At 41.2% G+C, this 25,798-nt stretch overlaps 1 protein-coding gene across 1 annotated transcript in view; it reads left to right on the top strand.

The window, feature by feature from the left end:
- Positions 1-22,783, top strand: part of ADCY10 (adenylate cyclase 10) — a 120,276-nt gene extending 97,493 nt beyond the window's left edge. Inside the window, exons 23-31 of the mRNA XM_012527624.4 lie at positions 1,507-1,682; positions 4,029-4,185; positions 12,475-12,679; positions 12,758-12,854; positions 13,710-13,825; positions 15,161-15,278; positions 18,598-18,793; positions 21,557-21,745; positions 22,320-22,783. Of these exons, the coding sequence (XP_012383078.2) occupies positions 1,507-1,682; positions 4,029-4,185; positions 12,475-12,679; positions 12,758-12,854; positions 13,710-13,825; positions 15,161-15,278; positions 18,598-18,793; positions 21,557-21,745; positions 22,320-22,481 (1,416 nt within the window). The 3' untranslated portion in view covers positions 22,482-22,783. The remainder of the gene's footprint in view (positions 1-1,506; positions 1,683-4,028; positions 4,186-12,474; positions 12,680-12,757; positions 12,855-13,709; positions 13,826-15,160; positions 15,279-18,597; positions 18,794-21,556; positions 21,746-22,319) is intronic.
- The last annotated feature ends 3,015 nt before the right edge of the window (positions 22,784-25,798 follow it).

Genomic DNA, 25,798 nt, shown 5'->3' with positions numbered 1-25,798 from the left:
CAAAAGAGCCATTTGTGAACCACTAAAGAATTTGTATTAACCCTGTATGCAACAGACAGTCCTCATGGTTTTTATACAGGGTGACATGATCATATTTGTGCTTGAGAAAGAAAGGTAGTGTTGGTGGCAGTGAGAAGAATGGAGAGAGAGATTGGGGAGGAAGCTCATGTGACAGTAGTAGCACTGAGACACAAGACCCGAAGTGAAGCCTTGGATGGAGAGAAGACGACAGACGGACACTGGGGAGGCAGAGTACCCAGCACTTGGTCTCCCAGGGGTAAGGGTGAAGATGAGGGAGGTGTTGTTGGGACTGGCTTTGAGGTTTTTCTCTGAGGCTGCTCCATGGATGGTGAGGAAGAAAAAAAGAAAAGCAAGTTGGGGAGGAAGGTAATAAATTTACTTTGGAGATTGGATAGAGAATGTGTTGCCTCTGTAACTCATGGGAGAAATCCTTCTGAGGGACAGCAGAGCCCCAGAGGTCTTTCATGCTTTTGTACATGCCCATTGTATTTCCAAAATTAATCTGGCCTCTAGCTTCCCATCCCTACCTAGAAAGTAGCCTTTGCCTTCACAGCCTAATTTTCTAGCCAAGCTCTGTAAAGAGAGACCGAAATTCCCAGCTAAGGAGGGGTGGCACCTACAAAATCCTCTAGGAATTTCCCTTGTCAAAAGAAAAGGCTTTCCCTTCCTTCGTGTCTTCTCTGGATCCCTGCCCTGAGCAAGTCACAGGGCACCCTATGAGGTAGCATGGAAAGTTCGTCCAGTTCTGCTTTGTGAGGAAATAATATTATTTATGAAAGTTTACCCATTGTTAATCCCTGACACAAAGCAAAATTGCGAGAGAGAAGCTTCCCTGGTTTTCTCAGCTGTCTGTCTCAGTCTTTCTCTGTCACCCTGCCTCAAATGTCTACTGTTACCACTTATCCCCCAAAAGATTTGTGTGGGATTGGGAGAAATCAAAAGTCTGATTTACAGGAATGAAGCAACTTTTATAATGAAAATTTCAGGCCTGGGTGAAAAGTGGAGGGAATAGTTCAGACATGGGGAGAAGGATGCTCTTCCCCCGTCTCTGGCGTCACAGCCTTACGGATCACGGGAAGGGTGGCCCTGTCTGTTGGGACAGGCGTAGAATAGCCTGCAAGTCCACTGCAGGTAAGAGCAGCTTGAACCCCACACCAGTAATTCTCAAACATGAACATGCCTGAGGCTTATCATAGGAATGTTCCCCAGATTCCACCCACAGTGGCTCCACTTCATAAGTTTGGGCCGGAGCCTAAGAATCTGCATTTTTCACAATCAGCTAAGGTACTTAGAACACAGGTAGACAGTGGATCACTCTGAGAAACCTTTCAAAAAGGAAGAACAGGCCTCCTCACTAAATTTTGTTCCTGGGTCACAAATTGCCTTTAAAAAAAGAATTTGAAAAACATGTGTTAATGGAACATTACCAACTAAACCCAGAATCACTGCTTTTCCTCTTTTCCCTCTTCTTCCATCTCCCTGTAGGTCTGTTTCAACATGGGCCAGATGGTGCTTGCCAAGAAAATGCTGAGGAAAGCACTGAAGCTCCTTAACCGAATCTTTCCTTACAACTTAATCTCCCTGTTTCTCAAGAACCATGTTGAGAAAAATAGAAAGTTTCATTCTGTAAATCAGCAAGCCCAAGGGAGCTCACCTCCAGGGTAAGGGACAGAGTCGGGGATAACTACACTCCCCAGAAGGGAGAGAGCTACATGTAACTCCCACAGTCAGCCCCAAAGTCCTGCTTAGCTCTGACTTCTCACAGGTAGGGGGTGGGGACGAGTATGGGAGGGGCTGGGTTGCCCCCGAGCCCCTCACAAGGCAGCTTTTACCACTGGAAGTTCAGATGACAAAAGCATAAGAGGTCCCTTCGCAAAAAGATGAACTCCAGTCTCCCTTGGTCCTCGCCTCCCCCACTGAACCCTCTGGCCATCCATGTTGCAGTCAGATCCTATAACCACCATGCCAGGAGTGTCAGTCCCAAGCTCTCTTCCCTGCAGTGCTAAGATCCTGGGCATTGTCCCTGCCCCAAAGAAAAATTGCAGGCTCTGAACACATATGCTAAAGGACAAAACTGTTCACCTATCTAGGTATCTCAATAGGGATGTGGGGGTCATTCAATTGTCAAAATTCATTGCTAAGTTTTGTGGATTTCAATGTATGAGAATTTTAACAATATAAGAACCATAAACAATAATAATGGGGTAGGAGACGGAGTGAGTGGGTGAGTGGGGGGGTAAATGAAATAAGAATGTTGATATTTGGGAGGGTAAATGAAATAATATTAGCTGTAGAAGCTGGGTGTTGAATGCATGAGAGTTCATTTGCTCTTTGGTTTACTGGATAGATGTTTGAAATTTTCCATAATAAACTATTCCTCCTAACTAGTAATTCATACCAAGGGAGATGCCAACTCGTTGGGGATCTAGAAAGTTGACAGAGGATAACTCTTTTATATTGGGAAAGGCCAGTAGTAATATTCCTACAGGTTCTGCCTGAGATATAAACATCAATTCCTATGAGCAATTTACTGCAACTCTTTTGCAACCCCACCAAAAATTGCCTTCTTCAGCTTCCCCAAAAATATTCCCTTAAATGTAGGGGAGATCCTGGGATGGAAATGGGGTAGAGCTGAGCTCTTTTGCAGGTTGGGAGAGGGTCCCTGGGAATATGTGCCTGCTGTCTCAGAAGAATCCAAGAGGGAGGGAAGTTGGGGGAGAAGTTTAGCAGAGATCTTACTGAAGTTATGGTTTACATATAATTTTGCCAGATATAACACAGGACACCTCAGTTAGTTCAAAATCCAGACAAAAGCTTGAGTAATTTTTTTTAGCATACCTAGGTCCCATGAAATATTTATTAAAATCCATACTAAAAAAGTTTTCATTATTTTGAAATTTAAAATCACTTGGATATTGTGTATTTTCATTTGCTTAATCTGATAACCCTGTTTACAACTACAGTTTATAAAAGGAGCAAGAAGAGTCTGCACAAAGGAGAAGGGAAAATGTGTTAAGAGGAAGAAACTGGGTCTCTTGGCTTAAAACTCCACCAATCAAAAGGGTTTTATCTCAAAACTGAGGACAATAAGAAACAATATTTAATGTCAGAATTTCTATGGCTATCATGAACACTCTTCTACATTTGAAGAGATTTTGCCCTGTACATGTTTCCTTAAAGCCTGTGTTAAAACACCACAACAGAATCAATGTCATCAATGTCTAAATTGAAATACCTGGAATCCTTCTTTAGCACCTCTAATTTTGTATTCTTGGTTTTATTAAATTACTAATATTGCAGCCATGTTGTTTAGGCTCCCTTTTTAACACAAATACAGAGGATTTTGGGTTATATTACCAATTAAATGTCCTCTTGAGGTTGGGCCTGAGAACCCAGACCTTCTTTATGGAAGGTCATCCATTCTCTCCTTGAATACCTCCCGCACGAGATGTTCACCTTCTGCAACACTGAATCCCATTGTTGCAATGGAATTGTTCACAAATGCTCGTTTCCTTTGTTGAACTGAGACCTACTTCCTATTAGCAATGTGCAATGGAGGAAATAATACACTGAACAGGGCTGAGCTGGAATAGACTTGATGTGCACAGTCAGGGTTTGAATCCTGGATCCACCACATTCTTGCTGTGTGACTTCGATTTAATCATTTAACCATCTGAGTCTCACCTTCTCCATCTGTAAAATGGGGTTAATGATTCCATTCTTAAACATTTATCCTCAGAATCAAAAGTGATGAATAATATAAATGTACTTTCTAAATAGCTTCCATTTAAATAGCAGTTTCCTACCATGAAACAGGTGCTTTACATAAATTGTCCCCATTTTACAATGGAGAAATTATGCTTCATAAAAATTAACATGCTTGTTAGTGACAGAGGCAGGCTTGACTTCTAAGCCTATATTGAGAACATTATGCACCTGAGCTCCAGTAAAGCATAATAATGACTAGTTTCTTTCTATGTTTCATTTGTGTTTACATTATCTCACAGGAAGAAGAGGCTGGCACAACTTTACCGACAAACTGCCTGCTTCTCCTTATTATGGAGGATCTATAGCTTGAATTATTTTTTTCACTACAAGTATTATGGTGACCTGGCAGCTACCATGCAAGTGAATACTGCACTAGAAACTCAGGATGATTTCCAGGTACCTTATTTTTGTAGCTGCTTTTAAATTTTGAAACTCATTTAGAGAGAAAAGTCTGCTGAAAGTCAGTCAGGAGTCAAAGCCATGAGGATATAATGAAAACCTTCATGGCTGGATTGCTTTGCCTAGACCAGCAGTTCTCAAACATCTTGGTCTCAAGAGTACACCTTACAAACTTAAAAATTGGATGTCAGCGAGATGACAGTGTATTAGTCAGCCAAAGGGCTGCTGATGCAAAGTACTAGAAATCTGTTGGCTTTTATAAAGGATATTTATTTGGGGTAAAAACCTACAGCTGTAAGGCCCTAAAGAGTACAACTCAAGGTTGTACTTACCGGTCTCTGTTGCCACATGTTGAAGCAAGATGGTGGGCAATGTCTGTGAGGGCTGACCCTACCTCTTCCTCTTAAAGCTCCATGGGTCTAGCTTCTTCTGATCTTAGATGTAGGCTGGCATAAGGCTTGTCTTTCTTCCCGGGGCTCATTTCTTTTCAGGCTCCAATGTTCTGTTCGCTTCACAAAGTCAGCTGTAAACTACCAGTCTCACCTTTCTTCCCAGGGCCACAGGATCCTCTGTCTTTTCTGTGTATCTACTTCCCTGTGATAGTCTATTTTATCAGCTCACCAAGGGGTGCATGCCCTAATGACTTGGTCAAATCAAAGCCCTAATCGTTTTTTTAAATAAAGATTTTATTTTTTATTTATTCCCCCCACTGTTCTGTGTCTATTTCCTATGTGTTCTTCTGTGTCTGCTTGTATTCTTGTCAGCAGCACTAGGAATCTGTCTCTTTTTTATTGTGTCGTCTTGCTGCATCAGCTCTCCATTTGTGTGGCGCCACTCCTGGGCCGGCTGCTTTTTGTGCCAAGGAGCTCTTCTTGCAGGGCACACTCCTTGCATGTGGGGCTCCCCTACGCGGGGGACATTCCTGCATGGCATGGCACTCCTTGTGTGCATCAGCACTGCACATGGGCCAGCTCACCACACAAAAGCCCTAATCTTAATCAAAAACATCTCAGTTTAATCTAATACAATCAAAGGGTATCACACCCAGAGGAACAGACCAGTTTACAAACCTAACCAATATTTTCTTTTTGGAATTCATAAATAATATTAAATTGCCACACAAAGTGAGAAGCTCCAGAGTTCCACCGCCCCGTCCGAAAAAAAAAACATTGAAAAAACAGCAGCAACAGGCAGAACTAACTTTTACAGAGCTCTAGAAAACTGTTCAAGGGTTGCAGTGACTGAGCAAGGGCTGAATCAAGGAAAAGGACAACTAGAAAATGGTAGGAAAAGCTTGTGTTGTCTTCACAGGCCCATGCCCCACTCCCTCCCTCCCTGGATCAGTGCTTCAGGTTCTTCTTCCTGGGTTCTTGAGGGAGCAGAGTAACCTTTATGCACTCATTGAGATGCAAGTATGTCTGTTGGTGACACTCTAGAAGACTGATCCAGAACACTTGTCTCTGTTTCTCCAGTCCCAGAACTGACTATGGATATAGAAGTGGTTGGCAGGGCCACTAAAATCCGTTAAAAAATAATCAAACCACAGCTGCCTGGGTCAAATAATTACTAGTTCTTGGACTAGAAGAAAGGTTGTGAATTTCCTGGGGTGGCGGGGGAAGAGACCCATTAGGAGTATCCTTGTAGACAGGAAAATTGATAAAGTCATATATATATATGTCTAGGATAAGATGCATGCACAGAAAAGGCCTGAGAAGACCTCAAAGACCTGTCTTTGCCTCAGGTTGTATTTTAGGCTCACTGATGGGATGGCTAAGCACTGAAGGAGAGCACCAGCATAGAGCCTATCTGAAAAGACTGGGAAAAGTGTTTCCTTTTTTCCTTCCTTCCTACCTTCCTTTCTTCCTTTCTTGTTGTTGGCATCTGGTCTTAAGAAAATCTCTGTCATAACACTAGCTGAACACAGATCTAAGGAACAGAGACACACATAAATGGATACAGCTTTTGCATAAATAGTTGGAAAAAAGTCACTAAACAAATAGATTATGATAGTCTTCAACAATAAGAAGGAAAAAACAGTAAACCCTGGAGAAGGGGGAGAATCTGACTTCCAGAGTTATCCCATTAAAATATTTAAATGCCCTAATTTTAACAATAACAAAAAAAATCACAAGGCAAAAAAAGAAACAGGAAATGTATGGCACATTTAAAGGAAGAAAATAAAGCAAGAGAAACTATCAAAGAGGATTACCAGACATTGGACCCACCAGACAAAGGCATTTTTAAAAACTGTGTTAAATAGGCTGAAAAAATTAAAGCATGGACAAAGAACTAAAGAAATCAGGAAAATAATATATGAACAAAATGAGAATTTTAATAAAGAGAACTTGTTTTAAAAAGAGAACCAAACAAATACTGGAGCTGATAAGCACAACTGAAGTAAAAAATTCCCTAGAAGGGTTTAGCAGCAGCGTGGAGCTGACAGAAGAAAGAAAGAAAACTTGAAGATAGAACAACTAAAATTATCCAAACTAAGGATCAGAAAGAAAAAGAATGAAGAAAAGTGAACAGTGCCTAAGAAATCTGTGGGACACTGTCAAGCACACCAGTATATGCATAATGGGAGTTCCAGAATGAGAAGAAAGAGAAAAGGGCAGAAAGAATATTTGAAGAAATAATAACTGAAAACTTCCCAAACTTAACAAAAGACACACATCCAAGGCACTCAACAAACTCTAATTTAGGATAAACTTAAAGAGATCCATACCAGGACACATTATAATCAAACTGCGAAATGCCAAAGACAGACAATACTGAAAGCTGCTAGAGAAGCAATGTGTCATGTACAAGAAAACCTCAGTGAGATTGAGAAAAGTGCCTATTTCTCATCAGAAATCATAGAGGCAAGAAAGCAGTGAGATGAAATATTTAAAGTGCTGAAAGAAAAATAATGCTAACCAAGAATTTTATATACTGCAAAATTATCTTTCAAAAATGACAGGGAGATTAAGACAGTCTTAGATAAACAAAAGCCAAGGGAGTTCATCATCACTAGACCAGCTCTATAAGAAATTCTAAATGGAGTTCTTCAGGTTGAAAGGAAAGGACACTAGATAGTACCTTGAATCTGTATGATGAAATAAAAACCTTTAGTATAGCAATGTTGATAACATAAATGCCAGTACTATTGTATTTTTAGATTGTGTCTCCACTTTTTACTTCTTTTTTTTTTAAGATTTATTTTTATTTATTTATTTCTCTCCCCTTCTCCTGCCCCCACCCCAGTTGTCTGTCTCTGTGTCCATTTGCTGCGCCCTCTTTGTCCACTTCTGTTGCTGTCAGCGGCAGGGGAATCTGTGTTTCCCTTTGTTGCATCATTTTGTGTCAGTTCTCTGTGTGTGTGGCACCATTCCTGGGCAGGCTGCACTTTCTTTCATGCTGGGCAGCTCTCCTGCCATGTGGGACACCCCTGCACTCCTTGCACGCATCAGCACTGCGTGTGGGCCAGCTCCACAAAGGTCAAGGAGGCCCGGGGTTCAAACCTCAGACCTCCCATGTGGTAGACAGATGCCCCAACCACCAGGCCAAGTCCGCTGCCCACTTTTTACTTCTTGCTTGATCTAAAATACAAATGCATAAGAAGCCATTATAAATCTATGATGTTGGACACAAAGTTTTTTTTTTGTTTTGTTTTGTTTTTAAAGGTTTATTTATTTATTTAATTCCCCCCCTCCCCTGGTTGTCTGTTCTTGGTGTCTATTTGCTGCGTCTTGTTTCTTTGTCCGCTTCTGTTGTCGTCAGCAGCACGGGAAGTGTGGGCGGCGCCATTCCTGGGCAGGCTGCTCTTTCTTTTCACGCTGGGCGGCTTTCCTCACGGGCGCACTCCTTGCGCGTGGGGCTCCCCCACGCGGGGGACACCCTTGCGTGGCACGGCACTCCTTGCGCGCATCAGCACTGCGCATGGCCAGCTCCACACGGGTCAAGGAGGCCCGGGGTTTGAACCGCGGACCTCCCATGTGGTAGACGGACGCCCTAACCACTGGGCCAAAGTCCGTTTCCCACAAAGTTTAATAAAGGTATAATTTGTGACAAGAAAAACATAAAGAATGAGGAAAGCAGGATATAGGAACATGTAAGTTAAAATATAAATTTGGGTTTATTAATGAGGTTAAGTTGGTATAAAATCCATGGATTTAGGATGACAAAGTGTTTGGGGGTGGGAAGCAGATGTGGCTCAAGTGATAAGGCCTCCACCTACCATATGGGAGGACCTGGGTTTGATCCCTGGGGCCTCCTGGTGAAAAAGAAGAGAAAGCATGCCTGTGCAGTGAGCCAGTGCCTGCGTGGTGAGCTGAGTGCCCACATGGCAAGCCGAGTGCCCTGTTGGTGCCCACATGGTAAGCCAAGTACCCACATGGTGAGCCAAGTGCCTGCTTGAGTGCCCGTGTGGTGAGCTGAGTGCCAGTGCTGTGAGCCAGTGCCCGTGCAAGGGAGTAATGTGGCAAGATGATGATGCAACAAAAGAGAGACAAAGGAGAAAGTCAAGGTGAAGCACAGCAGAGACCAGGAACTGAGGTGGCACCATTGTCAGGGAACCTCTCTCCACATCAGAGGCCCCCAGGATGGAGTCCTGGTGAATCCTAGAGGAGAAAGATGAGAAGAGAAGACAAAAAGAGAAATAGATAACAGAAGATTACACAGCAGAAATGGCAGGGCAGGGGAGGGGAAGAAAAAAATGTTTGGGGTGATAAGAACTTTTGGTAATAGAAAAAGTTTTGATGGTAGTAGCACAATATTATGAGTGCAGTTATCACTGAATTGTACATATGAAACTGGTTAAAATGGAAAATTCTGTGTTGCACAAATGTTACCACAATAAAAATGAAAAAAATTAAGGATCCCAAAGAGCATATTCTCATATAAGAAACTAAAACTGAAAAAGGTTTATTTTAAAGATTTATTTATTTATTTAATTATCCGCCCCGTTGTCTGTTCTCTGTGTCTATTTGCTGCGTCTTGTTTCTTTGTTCACTTCTGTTGTAGTCAGCAGCACAGGAAGTGTGGGCGGCGCCATTCCTGGGCAGGCTGCACTTTCTTTCGCGCTGGGCGGCTCTCCTTACGGGTGCACTCCTCGCGCATGGGGCTTCCCTATGCGGGGGACACCCCTGCCTGGAGCGGCACTCCTTGCGCGCATCAGCACTGCGCATGGGCCAGCTCCACACGGGTCAAGGAGGCCCGGGGTTTGAACCGCGGACCTCCCATGTGGTAGATGGACGCCCTAACCACTGGGCCAAGTCCGTTTTCCCTGAAAAAGTTTTTAAGCCATTTACTTATTTTAAAATAATAACAAGCCCATTACATGTTAAATAAATAACATTTTCATTTAAAAAGCTATATTTCCCCAAACAAAATTTTAGACAGCAAAATGGCATTGTTTTACATTTTTGTAAATCTCTTAATGTCTGTCTTCATAGAAGACAGGTAGAGTCTTATATCTGCTTCTGCTTTCACTCTGTTGCAATATCATGTAGCCTCGGGAGATCTCCACTATGTACTCATGACAGAATAGGGTGGAAAAAGGGAAATGTGAAAAGGCAATTCCTTTTTTAAAAAAGATAAAATCATGACTCTCATACAAATATAAAAAGAACATGTGTCAAATATTTTATTTAACTCCTTAATTAATGAGAGAACTAGTAAGATGTTTCAACTGGTTTTAAGGATAATTCAGGTGGCAGACTTGGCCCAGTAGTTAGAGCATCTGTCTACCACATGGGAGGTCTGCGGTTCAAACCCCCGGCCCCCTTGACCGGTGTGGAGCTGGCCCATGCGCAGCGCTGATGCGTGCAAGGAGTGCCGTGCGCGTAAGGGAGCCCCACACGCAAGGAGTGTGCCCCGTAAGGAGAGCCGCCCAGCGTGAAAAAAGTGCAGCCTGCCCAGGAATGGTGCCGCACACGCAGGGAGAGCTGACACAGATTCCCATGCCGCTGACAACAACAGAAGTGGACAAAGAAGACACAGCAAATAGACACAGAGAACAGACAACAGGGGTGGGGGGGGAGGGGAGAGAAATAAATAAATAAATCTTTTTTAAAAAAAGAATAATTCAAAGAACTACACATTTACATGCATTTATATGCAGAATCCTGAAAACTATGAAAAACTCATCTAGTCTCATGGCAAAAATCAATTGCTTTCCACAGGTCATTTGCATTCCTGTGAAAAACAATCATATCAGTTACATTATTATCAGCTAAAATAAACCAAAGACAGTGAAAGGTAGAGATAATCTTGATGGGTGAGATAGACAGGACAACCATTGATTTTTTGAGTGTCCATTTCAAGGGCTTTTACTCTTTTCCTTGACAAAAATAAAGCCTTGATATTATGAAGCCCGCTTTGACCTCATGGACTTCCTGAAAGGGTCTCGGGAACCCCCAGGTTCCTAGGACCACATTTGGAAAACAGAAGGTCTTTGATTGGGTGAGCAAAACTCTATAAGAAGATACATTATTAAGCTATAATAGGTGGTGGTAATTATAGCACAAAACCGTGAATGTAATTAATACCACTGAATTGTATACTGAAAGGGGTTAAAGTGGGAAATGTTATGTTACATATATGTTACCATGATAAAAATTTTGAAAGAAATTATTAAACTAAATCCAACTCACTTAAGGGGAGTGACTTGATTCCTTTATAAAAATTAAAAGTCTGGGTTTCTTCTGGGGCAATACCTTTTTTCTGGGGTCATTAATTATGATGAATTAAGGGAAAGGGGTTGATGGACAGATAGCATGATATGCAAATGTGGCAAAATGTTAGAATTAGTGCATCTGGGTCTCTGCAGGAGGGCATATTGGAGTTCTTATGTGTGAATTTTGTGTATTTTTGTAACTGTCCTGTAAGTGTGAAATTATTTCAAAATTAAAGGCATAAGGAAAAAAAAGAATAAAGGGATATGGTCAGGTAGCATTGTGACACTTGCTAATGAGTTGGCTGTGACTGAACGCAGAGCAGCCAAGGCAATGCTCCACTGGATGTTTGAAATAGATGAGGCACTCAGCATAGAATAATAGAAAGGACAAGACTGAGAGCCACGAGTGGTTCTCAGGAGTCCACCTATCAGTGGTATGACCATTGGCAAGCCACATAATCCCAAGCCTAATATTCTCCATAAAAATGGAGCAGTTGGACTCAGTTTTCTTGGTTCAAAGTCAGGAAGTCCTAGGCTTTATTGCAGCATTAAATTTTTCTTTTGCTGAACAATTTCTTCCTCTCCACCACTATTTCTGGCTGTTTTCCTCCGGGTAATATCTGAAGCATGTTCCAAACCAGGAATCAAGGAATTCCCGTGTTGAACCCAGAGACTTGCCTTTAACACAGGATTTGTGGGCTGATTATTTTGTGTGATTTGAAGAATTTAAGGAAAAAAATCCTTTTCTCCAAAGTGCCTCTCTGCCCCCAACACCTAACACTTGTACCATTAGAGATGCTATGTTGCTCTTGTTTGTATTTTTCAAAGTGTTTATGTGTAGTCTTTTTCATAATAAACTAATTCTTTAAAAGGAACTATTTTTCTCCCCACCCTTCTATAAGCATTTATATTTGAAAACAACTTTAATCATCATTTTAAAGAGTTGTTTAAAGAGTAAATAACTTCTCTCAAATCTACAAATTAGGCTTAGAACTAGTCTCTCATTTTTAAAAAAGCAAACAAAACTTTTTTTTGTTAAATTACAGAAGTAATATGGGAGCAGGGATAGCTCAGTGAATGAGCCCTTGCTTTGCATGTATGAGGTCCTGGGTTCAATTCCTGGTACCTCCTAAAAAAATAAATAAAACTTCCCTAAAAATAAAGTTCATTTTTTTTAAAAAAAGAGGTAATACATGCTTGTAATAACAAACTAAAATATTACAGAAATGCATAAAGTAGAAAATCAAGTCCCTCCTTTCCCTCAATCCATAGCCAACAAATAGATAGATACCATTTGCACTTTGGAGTGCATCATTTTAGGCTTTTAGCTAGGCAATCATATATCCATATATATAAGCTATTGCTTTTATTTTTCATAATTATAATTATTATATTTTGCCTAAGGACTCTGTGGGAAAGAGGGGTTACTGAGCTTATTCTGAGTTAACCCAGTAAATGGGTGGCAAAAACTCAATCTGATTTTTTATCTAAGCCTGTGGCTCTGGAGAAATGGCCCACTCGTTTTCAAGCTTAATAGACAAATGTGTACTGGCAGACACTGGTTAATGTCCCTGGGCTTTCTGTTTTGGATTCCACCTCAGTTTGCTCCTTCTCCAATGCTGCCATTTCAGATCATTAAGGCCTATCTAGACTATTCACTGTACCACCAGCTGGCCGGCTACCAGGGCATGTGGTTCAAGTACGAATTGATGGCCATGGAGAAGATCTTCAACCTCCCGCTGAAAGGCCAGGGCATTGAAATCGTGGCATATGTGGCTGAAACACTGAGCGATATCAAATTTATAATGGGTTACTTGGACTTGGCCATTGATTTAGGTAAGGGCTGGCTGGGCAGAAAGGGACATGAAAATACAAGTCTTGCCCAAAAATTCACTGAAATTGTTTTTTTCCCAGGCTCTCGAGCCCACAAGATGTGGGCACTGCTCCGGAATCCCAACAAACACTATTTGGTCCTCTGCAGACTCTGTAAAGCTTTCTTCCTGAAAAGCAGGTATTTATGGTAAAGCATTTTCCAAAATTAGAGGGAGAAAGTCAGACTGAGTGTTCTGGGCTAACTCTACTCTGGCCATGGAGTGGGAAGGTCAATCTTAAGATGACATAACTGATATTAAGCATCCTCTACCTTTGGATACCACTGCTTTCTAAACAGAGCTCTTTCACATGCATCATTTCTAATTTGGCCACCCTTTGGAGAGTACAAAGTGACTGTGCCCATCAGGCCGGTGACCGCCGTCGTCCACCACTGTGGGAGTCAGGCCTTCCCCACTTTCAAGTGGAGGGAGAGGGAAAAGTCTCACAGGGAGGCAAATGTCCAGGAGCTGAGCAACCAGGACTAGAGGCTCGGTCAACTTGACCCGAGTGTGGTCACCCTGAAAGAGAGGATCTGTGAAAGAACAGTTTAAACAAAGAACCAAGTCGAGATTCAGGTTCCAGGTGTGAGTTGGGGTGGCTTTGAAGTCCACTTAAGGGCTGGATTTGGTCCTGAATTACTGGAAAAATCCAAGTCTAGACCAGGACTGAATTTCATCCTCTCCTCCCCCGTCCCTTTAATGCTCTCTCTTATTTATAGTCTTGTTTGAGTCCTGGGACAGAGGTCATTTCCTCAGGTCCTAAGAGAGTGGAATAATTTGTCAGTGTTCCCAGCCCCAAAGGGTTCAGCAGGACATACTGCTGAAGTCAGGTGCTGGGGAGATCCCTGGGCATGAACCCCTTTTGTCTGCCATCTGTTCAGCTGCCACTACTTGCACCCCCTTGAACTTTGGAGCCAGAACCTCTTGACTTTTTCACTGAGATGAGCATGAGAATCTCACCACCTTCTAATTCCTCCACCTTTTCCTTTCCGTAGTCACAAGCAATTAATCCAGGTGCTTGGGTGGCTGTGGGATCTTTCTGTAACAGAAGTTCACATCTTCAGCAAGGCGTATTTCTATTTTGTCTGCTTGGACATCATGCTTTATATTGGTAAGCTTGGCTTTGGAATTTAAAAGATTTGGGGCTGTGACACCCGTGCTGGTGTTGAGTGGCGGCTGTCAGGACTGGGGCTCTGAGACCACTAGGTTTCTGACCCGAGTATTCAAAGTACAGAGAAGGGCAGAGCCTTACCTTCTGAGCTGAGGAGCCAGTTGGGGGTGGGGAAGATTGTGAAAAAGCAGAGAGGAGGAGAATTAAGTCTGGAGGAAACTGTTGGGCATAAACTTTCAGTTAAGTAGATCAATTTGCACATAAATGATAGCGACTGACAGTGTCTTACTAGGTGCCTTTTTTCATTTTAGCAGGATATACTTAGAGATTTCATGCTTTAGAATAAAGGATTGGATTTCTCATGGCTAGAGTTCCAGGCACTGGTAGCTGGGGAGAAGGAGATTTGGAAAAGTAGTTCTTTCCTGGCAACCTTCAAGTTACACCAAGTAGGGGAAGGGAATTTGGCCCAACAGATAGGGCATCTGCCTACCACATGGGAGGTTCAAGGTTGAAACCCATGGCCTCCTTGACCCGTGTGGAGCTAGCCCTCATGCAATGCTGATGTGTGCAAGGAGTGCCCTGCCACGCAGGAGTGTCCCCCACATAGGGAAGCCCCACGCGCAAAGAGTGCACCCCATAAGGAGAGCTGCCCAGCACGAAAAAAGTGCAGCCTGCCCAGAAATGGTGCCGCACACACAGAGAGCTGACGCAGCAAGATGACGCAACAAAAAGAAACACAGATTCCCAGGGCCGCTGATAAGGATACAAGTGAACACAGAAGAGCATACAACAAATGGACACAGCAGACAACTGGGGAAGGGGGGCAGGGAAGAGGAGCGAAATAAATAAAAAATAAATCTTAAAAAAAAAAAGTTACACCAAGTAGACAGCCTCCATTTCCCTTGGTGTACACATTAAAACAGAGGGGCCAACCTGGAATTTTCCCCTCACCCATGATTTTGAAAGGGGATGCGGATATCGCTGCCAACAAGGGGAGAAAGGTCAGAAGATGCGGGGGAATGAATGGGAAGATGAAGAAGCGGCAGGCTGCGCTAAGAAACACTCCTGGGGACTGGACCAGGACTTCACCCCTGCCTGGGTGATATACTATGGAATTTTATCATAGATGCCTCAAATTCCACAAAAGCCAGGGCTTAGCAAAAACAGGGCAGTGAAGTCCCGTGGTTGTCGCATCCGACAGGACCCTCTGCGTTCATAAAGTCATCAGAGAGTAAGGCCTCTCATCACAGAGGGGAATTCTACTGGGAGCTATTAGGCCAGAAGGGTAACTACCACCCATCCACCTGCTAAACTCTCCCGTTTCTGATTTTTTAGGTTTTTATTATAGGACATTTGAAGAATGTTTGGACTTCATATGCCAAAATGATGACAACAGAATTCTCAAGTTCAAAAGTGGCATCTTGCTGGGACTTTATTCATCTATAGCTATCTGGTAACAATTTACTGTATTATCACTGAATTTCCAAGTGATAATGTTGAGTCCTGAAAAAGGGTTCCATGAATTTCTTTGAGAAGTGTGTTTATAATTCATATTTGAGACAGCTTGAAGACATCAGAAGCTGTTTACATTAAAAGGCATCTAATTCATCGCCCTCCGCTGAGGTCAGGGAAGTGATGCCATCTCAGTTGTATTCAGTGCAACATTTATTACATATACATCATGTTGTGGAAGTACAGGAATTAATAAGAGAAGATGACTTGCTTCCGAGGAGTGCTGGGGTTTGAGGAGGACTAATAAATAGCTCCACTTGCCTACTCACCCCCACCAAGATCGAATCAAACTGAAAAATCTTGCTGATAAACCTGCTGGTGGAAGATCTGGTTTATATCTGCAGGCAAGTGGGCTGCCTATCACTGAGCCCTAGGGTTAGACTTACCCACTCAGCAGCAGGCATTTGTGGAAAACCGTAGGCCTCCCCACAGGGCCAGGCTTCTTCCCACCACACAGCAGAGAGAAGAGCGGGACTGGCTCTCAAGATAAAGGAGAGAGGCAGTGCTGGGCCACCCATACCCAGTTCCTTTCTCAGAGTCATCAGCCAGCTAGGTCACCCCTTGTTGGAGGAGTGAGTGAGGTGGGGGAAGAGACTTGGCGCTTGGCCCAACTGGTGCTTCCTCACAGGGAAGGAAGCTTCAATGTACCCACTAGCCCATTAAGCCTGAGGCTTAATCCCTTTAAGTTGTTGTTTTTTTACGAAAAGTTTTGAGCTTACAAAACAGCCATGCATAATGTGCAGAATTCCCATACATCACCCTTCCATCGACACCTTACATTGTCATGGAACATTTATAACAGATTATGAAAGAACACGATCAGACAATTACCACTAACTGTGGTCCATAGCATATATTTGCTATATTTTTTCCATACACCTCCTATTATTAACACCATGTATTAGTATTGTACATTTATTATAGTTCATGAGAGAACACTCTCATTTTTGTGCTGTTAACCACAGTCCATCTTCTACTGCATGGTTCACTTTATTATACAGTCCCATGCCTTGTACTATCTAGCCAAAGTATACACTCAGGGGCTCTCACTTTTATCACAGAATTGTGCGGTCATTACCCCATTAAACATTTGAACGTTTTCCTTAGTCCAAAAGAAAAAATCCCATACTCCACATTATTATTGACACTTAGCATTGATATAGTACCTTCTTTGACATTAATGCAAGAATATTACAATATTGCTGCTAATTGTCATCCATAAGTTACATTAATTGTATTTTCCCATGTATCACTGTATTCTTACCACCTTATAATAGTGACATACATTTGTTCTAGTTCATAGAAGAACATTCTTATATTTGTATTATTGACCACAATCCTTATCCACACTAACTACTTTTTTATCTCATTAAACCTGTGGCTATGGCCATGTACCTCAGGAAAGTCATCTTTCCACCTTCACAAATCTGCACTGCTCCACTGTGGTGGACTCTTTGGGACCATTGGTGGGCAGTTTTGATTTTGCCCCTGAAGGCTCTGTAATAGGTCAGAAGAGAATATGAAATGAATTACTTCATGGCTATCCCCAAGGCTGAAAGCCATTCCCTATTCTGTTTCCCATTTCAAATTATATGCAGCCATGTTACCCAAAATGGTTCATCAGAGTTTTTTTGTGATATTAAAAGATGAAATAAAGATATTCTTAAAATAAAATGCCACAAAACAGAGGTGCCTCAGATTGGAATACAAATCCCCTCTTATTATAAAACTCCCTTAAAAGAATTTAAAATCCCAAAATTATCCTTGCCAGAAATTTAAAGTCAAATTAACTTGCCCATGTGAATTAAGTTTCATGGAGTCTAAAGTCCAAAAATCATCATTCCCAATTTCTTATTCTGCTCTGTCTCAGCTGCAAGGGTTCTTTCAACAGCTGTGGCCAAGGCCAATGCTTCTCAACGTTTTAGTGGTCATCAGAATCACCTGGAGAGCTTTAACATGGAGATTCTTGTCTCAACCCCTGTCTGTTTGATTCATATGTTGGGCCAGAGAAACTGCATTTATAAGAGGCACCCAGGAGATGCTGACATTGCAAGCCAATGGACCACATTCTGAGTAGCAAGAGACCACATGCTGAGTAGGCCCAGTCTATCTCTTTGGAATTAGAGCAATTTCTTCAAACCCTAGAATTTTAGCCCCAAGCATCTGATATATCTCACCTTTTCAAGAGTCCAAAGAGTTAAGAGAACATGTAAGATTATCATAGGCCATGCCTCAGACTCCCAAATTTAGAAAATAAGCCAGGACCCAAGCCAAAAAGCACTTATCCTAGGAAAAATTCTATTCCCAGAACCCAGTACTTACTGGTACCAGAGATCCTAGTGGAAAACCAATATATCTGAAAGAAGGAGGGTGGACAGAGTTTTCTAATTTCAGATTCACCAGGAGGTTCAACAGTCATTAGCAATTGTCCAAAATCTACCACCTATGAACTTGAACTGAAATGGTAGAGATTTCCCACTAAATGAGTCACCATGACATTCTGAATTTTCCATATCTAAGAGGGAAAGCCTCACATAAGTCTCCTCTCAAGCGTCAATTTGAGACACTGTTGCAAAGCCTGGGTTTAATATTACTGCTTTCTGGTTTAATATGTTTTACTCTTTTATCTTGCATTTCCAACACTCCAGGGCTGAATTGGTGATGGATTCTAGTTGGTGACATAGCCCCATACCCTCTTAAGTACAAGCCTGCTTAGTTTCATATGGCAGTGCTGTTGTCTCTGTTTTTTGGCTGTGGCCTGTAGGTCCTCAGATATTGCCCATATTCTCCAATATAAACTCCACTCTCTTTGCCCAGAGGCTTAACTGGGGCAGTAAGTAGTCTAAAAGTTAAGAGCACAGGTTTTCCAGTCAGAAAAACCTGGATTTGAATCCCAGCTATGGCACTGCTAACAAACTTTGACCAAGTATTGCTACTCATCTGGAAAAGGGAGATTACATATCTACTTCACATGGTAGCTGTGAAGACTGCGCTGGTTGATTAGAGAACACATAAAAAGCATGGTGCTTAGTCCCTGGCACTAATATGTGCTCAATAAATGGCGGCTAATACTACCTGGGTGCTCCCAAGGGTTCTATTCTCTCCTTGCTCCGTATCGTATAATGTCCTCCTCTTTTAGGGAGAGTGGGATGGGGTGGCAGGTGGCAGGTTTTCAAAAGCCCAGGTTCTAGAAGGTACACATCCAGGGAGACCCATTTCAAGGGTGAATTGCCTTTTCTTATTCTTCTGTGGTGGTGCAGGTATGCTAGACTTCAGGAATGGGACAGATTTCAAGTGTATTTCAGTAGAGCTAAATATCTAGTGCCAAGAAGAACCCCAACGATTCTTTACTGTGAAGGCATCTGTAGGTACATGGAGGGGCAAGTTCTCTACCTTCAAAAGCAAATTGAAGAACAATCTGAGAATGCCCAGGACTCTGCAGTCCAGATACTAAAGGTGAGGTTTTTCTCTGGTTTCTAGTATAAATCACTCATTAAATGGATTTCTACCTACCTCCTGTGCTAATTATTTACCCTCATTATAGAATCTGTACATGTTTATATAGAAGTTATTGAAGGCACCCCCCCAAAAAGATAGATGAAAATAAAAATTGCCCATAATCTTACTATTCAGAGATAGCCACTTTTTAAAAGATTTGCTGTTTCTAAGTTTATTTCTGAGCCGCAAAGATTATTTCCCCTTCCCCATGTTTTTAGAATTTCCTGTATTCCCCCATTCAATCTTGGCTGCCACAACCAGGCAGTCAGAAAGCCGGAGGGCCTTCTTTCTCTTGTAACTAGTGGAAACCTTAGCGGCAGACATTAACAAAGCTACTTTTTATATATTGAGACATTGCCTTTCAGGTTCTCGTTCTCTTTCTCTCTCCCCCTCTTTCTGTGTATGTGTGTGTGTATATACACGCGCATGTGAAATTTACAAAGATGATATGATTCATGTTTTTGTAATTTGTTATTAAATAAAATATATTATGAATAAATTCCTATTAAATTGTCTTCTATCCCACTATTTAACACACAGCATAGTTTTTTTAAAAGATTTTTATTTTTATTTATTTCTCTCCCCTCTCCCCCCAGTTGTCTACTCCCTGTGTCCATTCGCTGTGTGTTCTTCTGGGAACTGTGTTTCTTTTTGTTGCGTCATCTTGTGTGTCAGCTCTCCGTGTGTGTGGCGCCATTCTTGGGCAGGCTGCACTTTCTTTCGCACTGGGCAGCTCTCCTTATGGGGCGCACTCCTTGCGCATGGGGCTCCCCTACACAGGAGACACCCCCTGCGTGGCAGGGCACTCCTTGCGCGCATCAGCACTGTGCATGGGCCAGCTCCATACGGGTCAAGGAGGCCTTGGGTTTGAACCACGGACCTCCCATGTGGTAGGCGGATGCCCTATCCATTGGGCCAAGTCCACTTCCCCAACATAGTTTTTTATCTTATGAATATACTGTTAGATTTTATAGCTAAACTATTGTTGGATAAAATTTTCTGCAGCTTTTTTGTTTGTTTGTTTGTTTGTTTTGTGTGTGTATTTTACTGCTATTGCTGTGATAAACATTTGGGTAGATAAATCTTTGCAAAAACCTCTGATGGTTTTATTTTATACTTTCAAATATTCAACTGATGAGCATTATGCACCAGGTACTAGGTGCAGGAATACAAGAATGAGCAATTTAGACCTGGTTCCTGACCTCACAAAGCTTACAGCCTAGCCCTAAGAACCTGAAGGGCTAAACTCCTGGTATCATCAGCTTGGCATTTTTGCCTTGTTCTCTTAAAATTGGAGGACAGGTATTGCAGTTTCCTATTCTGCACAATGAATTATCACTAATCTAACAGCTTAAAACAGCGCCCATTTATTATCTCACAGTTATTTCACAGTAGGTCAGAAATTGGTCAGTTTGGCTGAGTTCTTTGCTAGAGTCTTAAAAGGCTAAAACCAAGGTATTGGCTGAGCCACATTCCCATCTGAAGCATCTAAGGAAGAACCTGTTTCCAAGCTCTTTAAGGAGTTGGCTCTGAGAAGCCAGATGCCAATAATTGTAAGGTACATCTGTATTTCAGACATGTTAAAGTATTTTAAAACAATGCATCTTGGGATCAACGAATTACAGTAGCTCATTTAATCCACTGCACACTGTTATGAGGTATATCTTTTTCATTCCTTTTTAATAGAAGTGAAAAGCTTAAATTTGCCCAGGCTGAAGCCTACTCACTACCACTCTAAGACCCACATACATTCTTTAAGACATCTTCCTACAGTTTAGTCACAGAAACATTCCAAATCACTGCATATAAAAACATAAAAGTTCATTGTCACACCATGCTTGGGAGGTATGTACTCTTTGACATAGAACATGTATTTATATCTCCATTTTCATAAAGCATTCTCTCTATTGGATCTCACTTAGTTTATGGAAATTGCTTTGTTATATAAAATGATATTTTAAAATACAATGTGATAGTAGGGTAAATGTCTTGCTTAAGTTAAAAAAAAAAACTTTTGAGGGATCTGAGAAATGCTTAGCTCCATGTTGTTCAGGAAAAAAAATCGTTTTTGACCATCTCACACATATTTTAATTCCCCTCCCCCCCAAATACCAGACCAATTATACATAAGTGAGTTGACCCATCATTATAATTTCTTTCTTTTTTTTGCTGACTGTGCTAACTGCCTTCTTTTTTTTTTTAAAGATTTATTTTTTCATTTATTTTAAAAAATAAATTACCACACTGCTGTGTGATCCTAACTGGTGTGTGTGTGTGTGTGTGTGTGTGTGTGTGTGTGTGTGTGTGTATGTTAAAGCAATAAAAAAGTAGGAAAGCATGTACCCAAAAGTTTAGTATATTTCTTTCTGGAAGCTAGGATTATGGTGATTCTTATTTCCCTTTTGTGCTTTTCAATTTTGCCCCTTAAATTTTCAACAATTTGCTTGTATTGCTTTGATGATCAGATGAAAATGTCTGTTTTAAAAAGTGTTTGCAGAGGATTGATGGGCCTTACTCATCAGATTCCTGGCTGGGTTATATTATGGGACTACTCCATATAACATATATAATCATATGTCCACTACTTCCTATTTATGTCTCTGCAATATATTTTCTTACTTGGTTGCTTATATCCTTGAAATGTTCCCATATCATCTGTGGAGGAAATAATTTGGCTGTCAATGACCGCTTTCTAATTCTGATATACTGATTTTTCCTTAGAACTTGGAAAGTCTGGTGGCTCAGAATACCACTGGCCCTGTCTTCTATCCAAGGCTCTACCACCTGATGGCCTATGTCTGTATATTAATGGGAGATGGGCAAAACTGTGACCTCTTCCTGCAAACAGCCTTAGAGCTCTCTGAAATCCAAGGAAATATGCTGGAGAAATGCTGGCTGACCATGAGCAAAGTATGTAACATCAGCCAGCCAACTGTGGTGGGGGCCACTCACGCTTCTAAGGAAGTCCTAAGATGCCTACTGCCTGATCAGGCTTCACCAGGCACGGAAAGTCATCCATGGTCTTCGGGAGCCCTGCTGAAAGGGGTGACATGTCCATAGTTCAGGATGAGCCTCCTCTTCCCCTGTAATTTCTCATAAAATCTTCCCCCTCCCAAAAAACTTTTAATATGATCTATACTCCTCTCTCGTGGCCCTTATCATTTTCCACTTTATGTTGCATTTGTGTGCACATATTTCCCCACCCCCCTCAAGAAAGTGAACTCTTAGAAGGCTAAAACCATGCTTAGTATCTAGCACTGTGCTTTTTTACTCCATCTTCATTAAATAAATGAATGAGTATACAATCATGTGCTCATTTAAAGAAGCATGTCTCAGTATCCTAGTTTGGGCAGAAAAATTCATTATCTATGGTTCACATGATTTTAAAAGCTCGAGGACATTTTATTATTTCTGGTATTGGACCATCCTGATTACACACATCAAAAAGCACTGATAAATTCTTGTTCTCTTCCCCTCCTCTCAGGAATGGTGGTATTCAACCTCCCAGTCAACAGAAGACCAATGGCTTCAAACGATCTTGCATCTACCATCATGGGAAAAAGTCTTATCAGGCAAGGTAAAAGCAGAGGACATCAAAAGAAACAAATTCCTCATGAGAGTTAATATCCTGGACAATCCTTTCTAACATTTCATGAAAAAAAAATGTTAGTTAAAGCATCACCCTCTTGCAATTATTCATTATTAACTTTCTCTGGAGTCTGCATCCTCCAAGTTCTGACATATTTTCTTTTGGTCAAAGGGGTTGGCACTGTCCTGCTTCATATTCTCCAACTTTGCATAAATTGCCATTACACAAATTGCCTTTTAGCTTGACCTGTTTATTTTAGCCCATGCAAAATTGTATCATATGGAAAACGTCATTGTCAAGATGGTGCATGTTACAACAGATACATTTCTAGTTAACATATTAAAATTAAAATGTTTAGATTTTAAGTGTTCCATTGTTAAATCCTTTGTATGTAGCAAATATTGTAAACAGCAAAGTTTTGTCATGGTCCATAAAGGGAAGATTAGAAAAGACAGTTTTTGTAGTGACCGATGGCCACTTTCAAAGCCCGGATGATGTCCTAACCCCTCTAACCACATGCATCAAATATCTATAGAAATAGGGCAGTGGCTGTGGCTCAATCAGTTGGGCTCCCATCTACCATATGTGAGGCCTTGGGTTCTTGTCCCGGGGCCTCTGCACGCCGTGGAGAGCTGCCTGGTCCGCAAGCGCCGTCGAGAGCAGACTCAGCAAGGTGATGCAACAAAAAAGGGAGACAAGTAAAAACACAGAAGAGTGTGCAACAAATGGACACAGAGAGCAAAATAACAAGCAAGCCACAAGGGGGGGCGGGGGGGGGCATAAATAAATAAATAAATACAGGCACAGAAGAACGCACAGCAAAGGGGCACAGAGAGCAGACAACAAGTAAAAAGCTGCAAGGCGGGGGGAATAAATATCTATGGAAATAAATTTTTAAAAACTTGAAATATTAGGAATTTTTATCTGGGTAACTCTCATGCTTATAGGTTTTGTTTTTGTGTTTTTTTAATGTTTAAGAAAGTAAAGCCATTCATCTTCATTTCCCAGATATAAAGGCAAAGCTGTGTCTTTTTCCTCCTGGTAACATTTGCTGAACATAGATTCAGGAGACAGTAAACTTCCAATATAATACTGTCTTTATAAAACATAATTGGAAAAATAAATGGAATTAGTTCTTTGGGCACTGGTAAGAAAACTACTACAAATCTATCATTTAATTTTAGCCATTCTGTTCTAATTTGTCCTTTCCTTCTCATTGTTAGCCCCTACCTCAGAGCAGAAGAGGTAACGACTCCCCCAGTCCAGGTCAGATCCTGCTCTTTCGACTGGGCTCCTGCTGTTGATAGTCACTGGCTGCATACAGAGCTGACCAGGAGCCCAGTCCTGAGTGCCGTCCAGGCTAGAGCTGTTTAATGGACACTAGGGAGCACCTACCATGTGTCACGCTCTGGGCTTGGTATTGGGGAGAGAGTGGTGAAAGATATTTGAAGAAGAAGACTACTCTGTGGAGCAATGGTCTGGAGTGATGGAGCCCAGGGAGACAAAGTCATGGATAGTATTCATTCATTTATCAAGTGTACTGTGTTATCAGGCAGGCTATGGTGTTGGGTGCGAGCAATGCAAAGTGGACGACACAGTCTCAGGTCTCAAGGAGAGCCCAGGCTATTAGAGAAGACAGAGCAAGAAAGATGGAATGAGCACAGCTTAGAGTGAAAGGACAGGAAGGAATACCTGAACCAAGGTTCAATGCTTCCTTTTCTAGGGTTTGTTTTGTTTTGTTTTTTTGTTTTTTTATTTTTATTTTTTTGGTGTTATAGGATAAGTCTGGATTTGAAACTGGGAAGGAACACAGCCCCTGACAATGGAGGTTCTTTATCAGAAAGCGTGAGGTATCTAATATTATGTTTTAGAGCTAGATGCTAAGGGAGCCATCATCCCATACAGTTGAAAAGAGGAAAACTGTTAGGGAAAATACAGGAATAAAAATGGAGAGATAGGAAAGGTAAGAGGACAGAGGGACATTTAGAAAGAGTAATTCTTAAGTGAGATACATTAATAAAAGGAAACGAATATTAGACATCTGATTATTAATAAGCAGGAAGTTACATATCTTTGTATCCCCATCACCCAGCATAGTGATTGATAAAACATAAGAATCAATAAATATAAATGAAAATGAAGGAAGGAGAAAGGAAATAAGGAAGGAAAGAAAGAATGATAATCAAATTGTACTCTATGGGAAAGTGTTGGGTGGGGGAAGTGTGGGTTTTGACATCAAGCTTCCCTGAAGCCTGAAATATCAGGCAGTTTTTGAATAATTTGAAAAAATAATTTAGTATTGAAGATAAAATCAGAGTCTATGCAGTACTTAATAATAACAAGTAAGGAAGGACTGGTGAACGTAAAGTACAATGTCAATGTGAAGTTTATTATTACTGAAAGAGGAAACCAGCTGAGAGGTAAACTTTGGATTTAAGTGAAGTGGAAATTGAATAGTTTGGGAAGTGGATGTGGCTCAAGCGATTGGGCTCCCCCCTACCTTATGGGAGGTCCTGGGTTCAGTTTCCAGTGCCTCCTAAAGAGAAGACCAGCAGACATAGAAAGCACACAGCAAATGGACACAGAGCCGACAGTGACTGCAAACAATGGGTGGGGAGGATAAATAAATAAAATAAATAAATCCTTTAAAAAAATTGACTAGTTAGTATTAAGAAGAAAGCCTCAAGTTCTGCTTATGTTGTATTTCTTCTTTCTCTGCTCAATTTTATCAAATCTTATCATTAAACATGTTTTTGAGATTATGCTGATCTATGCAGCTCTCATTTACTTTTTATATTAATGTTACAAGTTACTCAGTTAATACTGGATAACTACACTAACAGTAAACCCAATTTAGTCAGTGATTACATTCCCCTCTTATTTTTGTTCATTCCTCAATTTTGAGGGATGTGGGCAATAGCCACTCTGATTGCTTCAGGCTGCGAAGGGATATAGATTAGTATTATGGGCAGAGGAATGGAATAGTTTTGCTTGCAGTTGAAGATACTCCTTTGCTTTTGGGATGGGGCCAAATTACACACCCACATAGGAGCGTAAGAAAGTTGTTGTTTATCTATACCTAATACTTGGTATTGTTACACTTTTAAATTTCAGCCAACTCAATTGATGTTAATGATATTTTGGTCTTACTTGCTTTTCCCTAATTACTGTTTTAGTTTTTCTTACTGATTTGTAGGCTTTCTTTATATACTCTAGATACTATTCCCTTATCAGGAATAAACATTGCGAAATCACTCAGACTATGACTTTTCTAACTTTGCAATGTGCCATTTATTAAATAGAAAATTTCTATTTTAATGTATTCATATTTTATTAATCAATCTTTTCTTTTATGGTTCATATATATTATACCT

Source organism: Dasypus novemcinctus, chromosome 13 (assembly GCF_030445035.2).
Source record: "Dasypus novemcinctus isolate mDasNov1 chromosome 13, mDasNov1.1.hap2, whole genome shotgun sequence".
In the NCBI taxonomy this organism is placed as follows: Eukaryota; Metazoa; Chordata; class Mammalia; order Cingulata; family Dasypodidae; genus Dasypus; species Dasypus novemcinctus.
The sequence above is the reverse complement of the archived record's forward strand: the minus strand, read 5'-3'. Positions and strand labels throughout refer to the sequence as shown.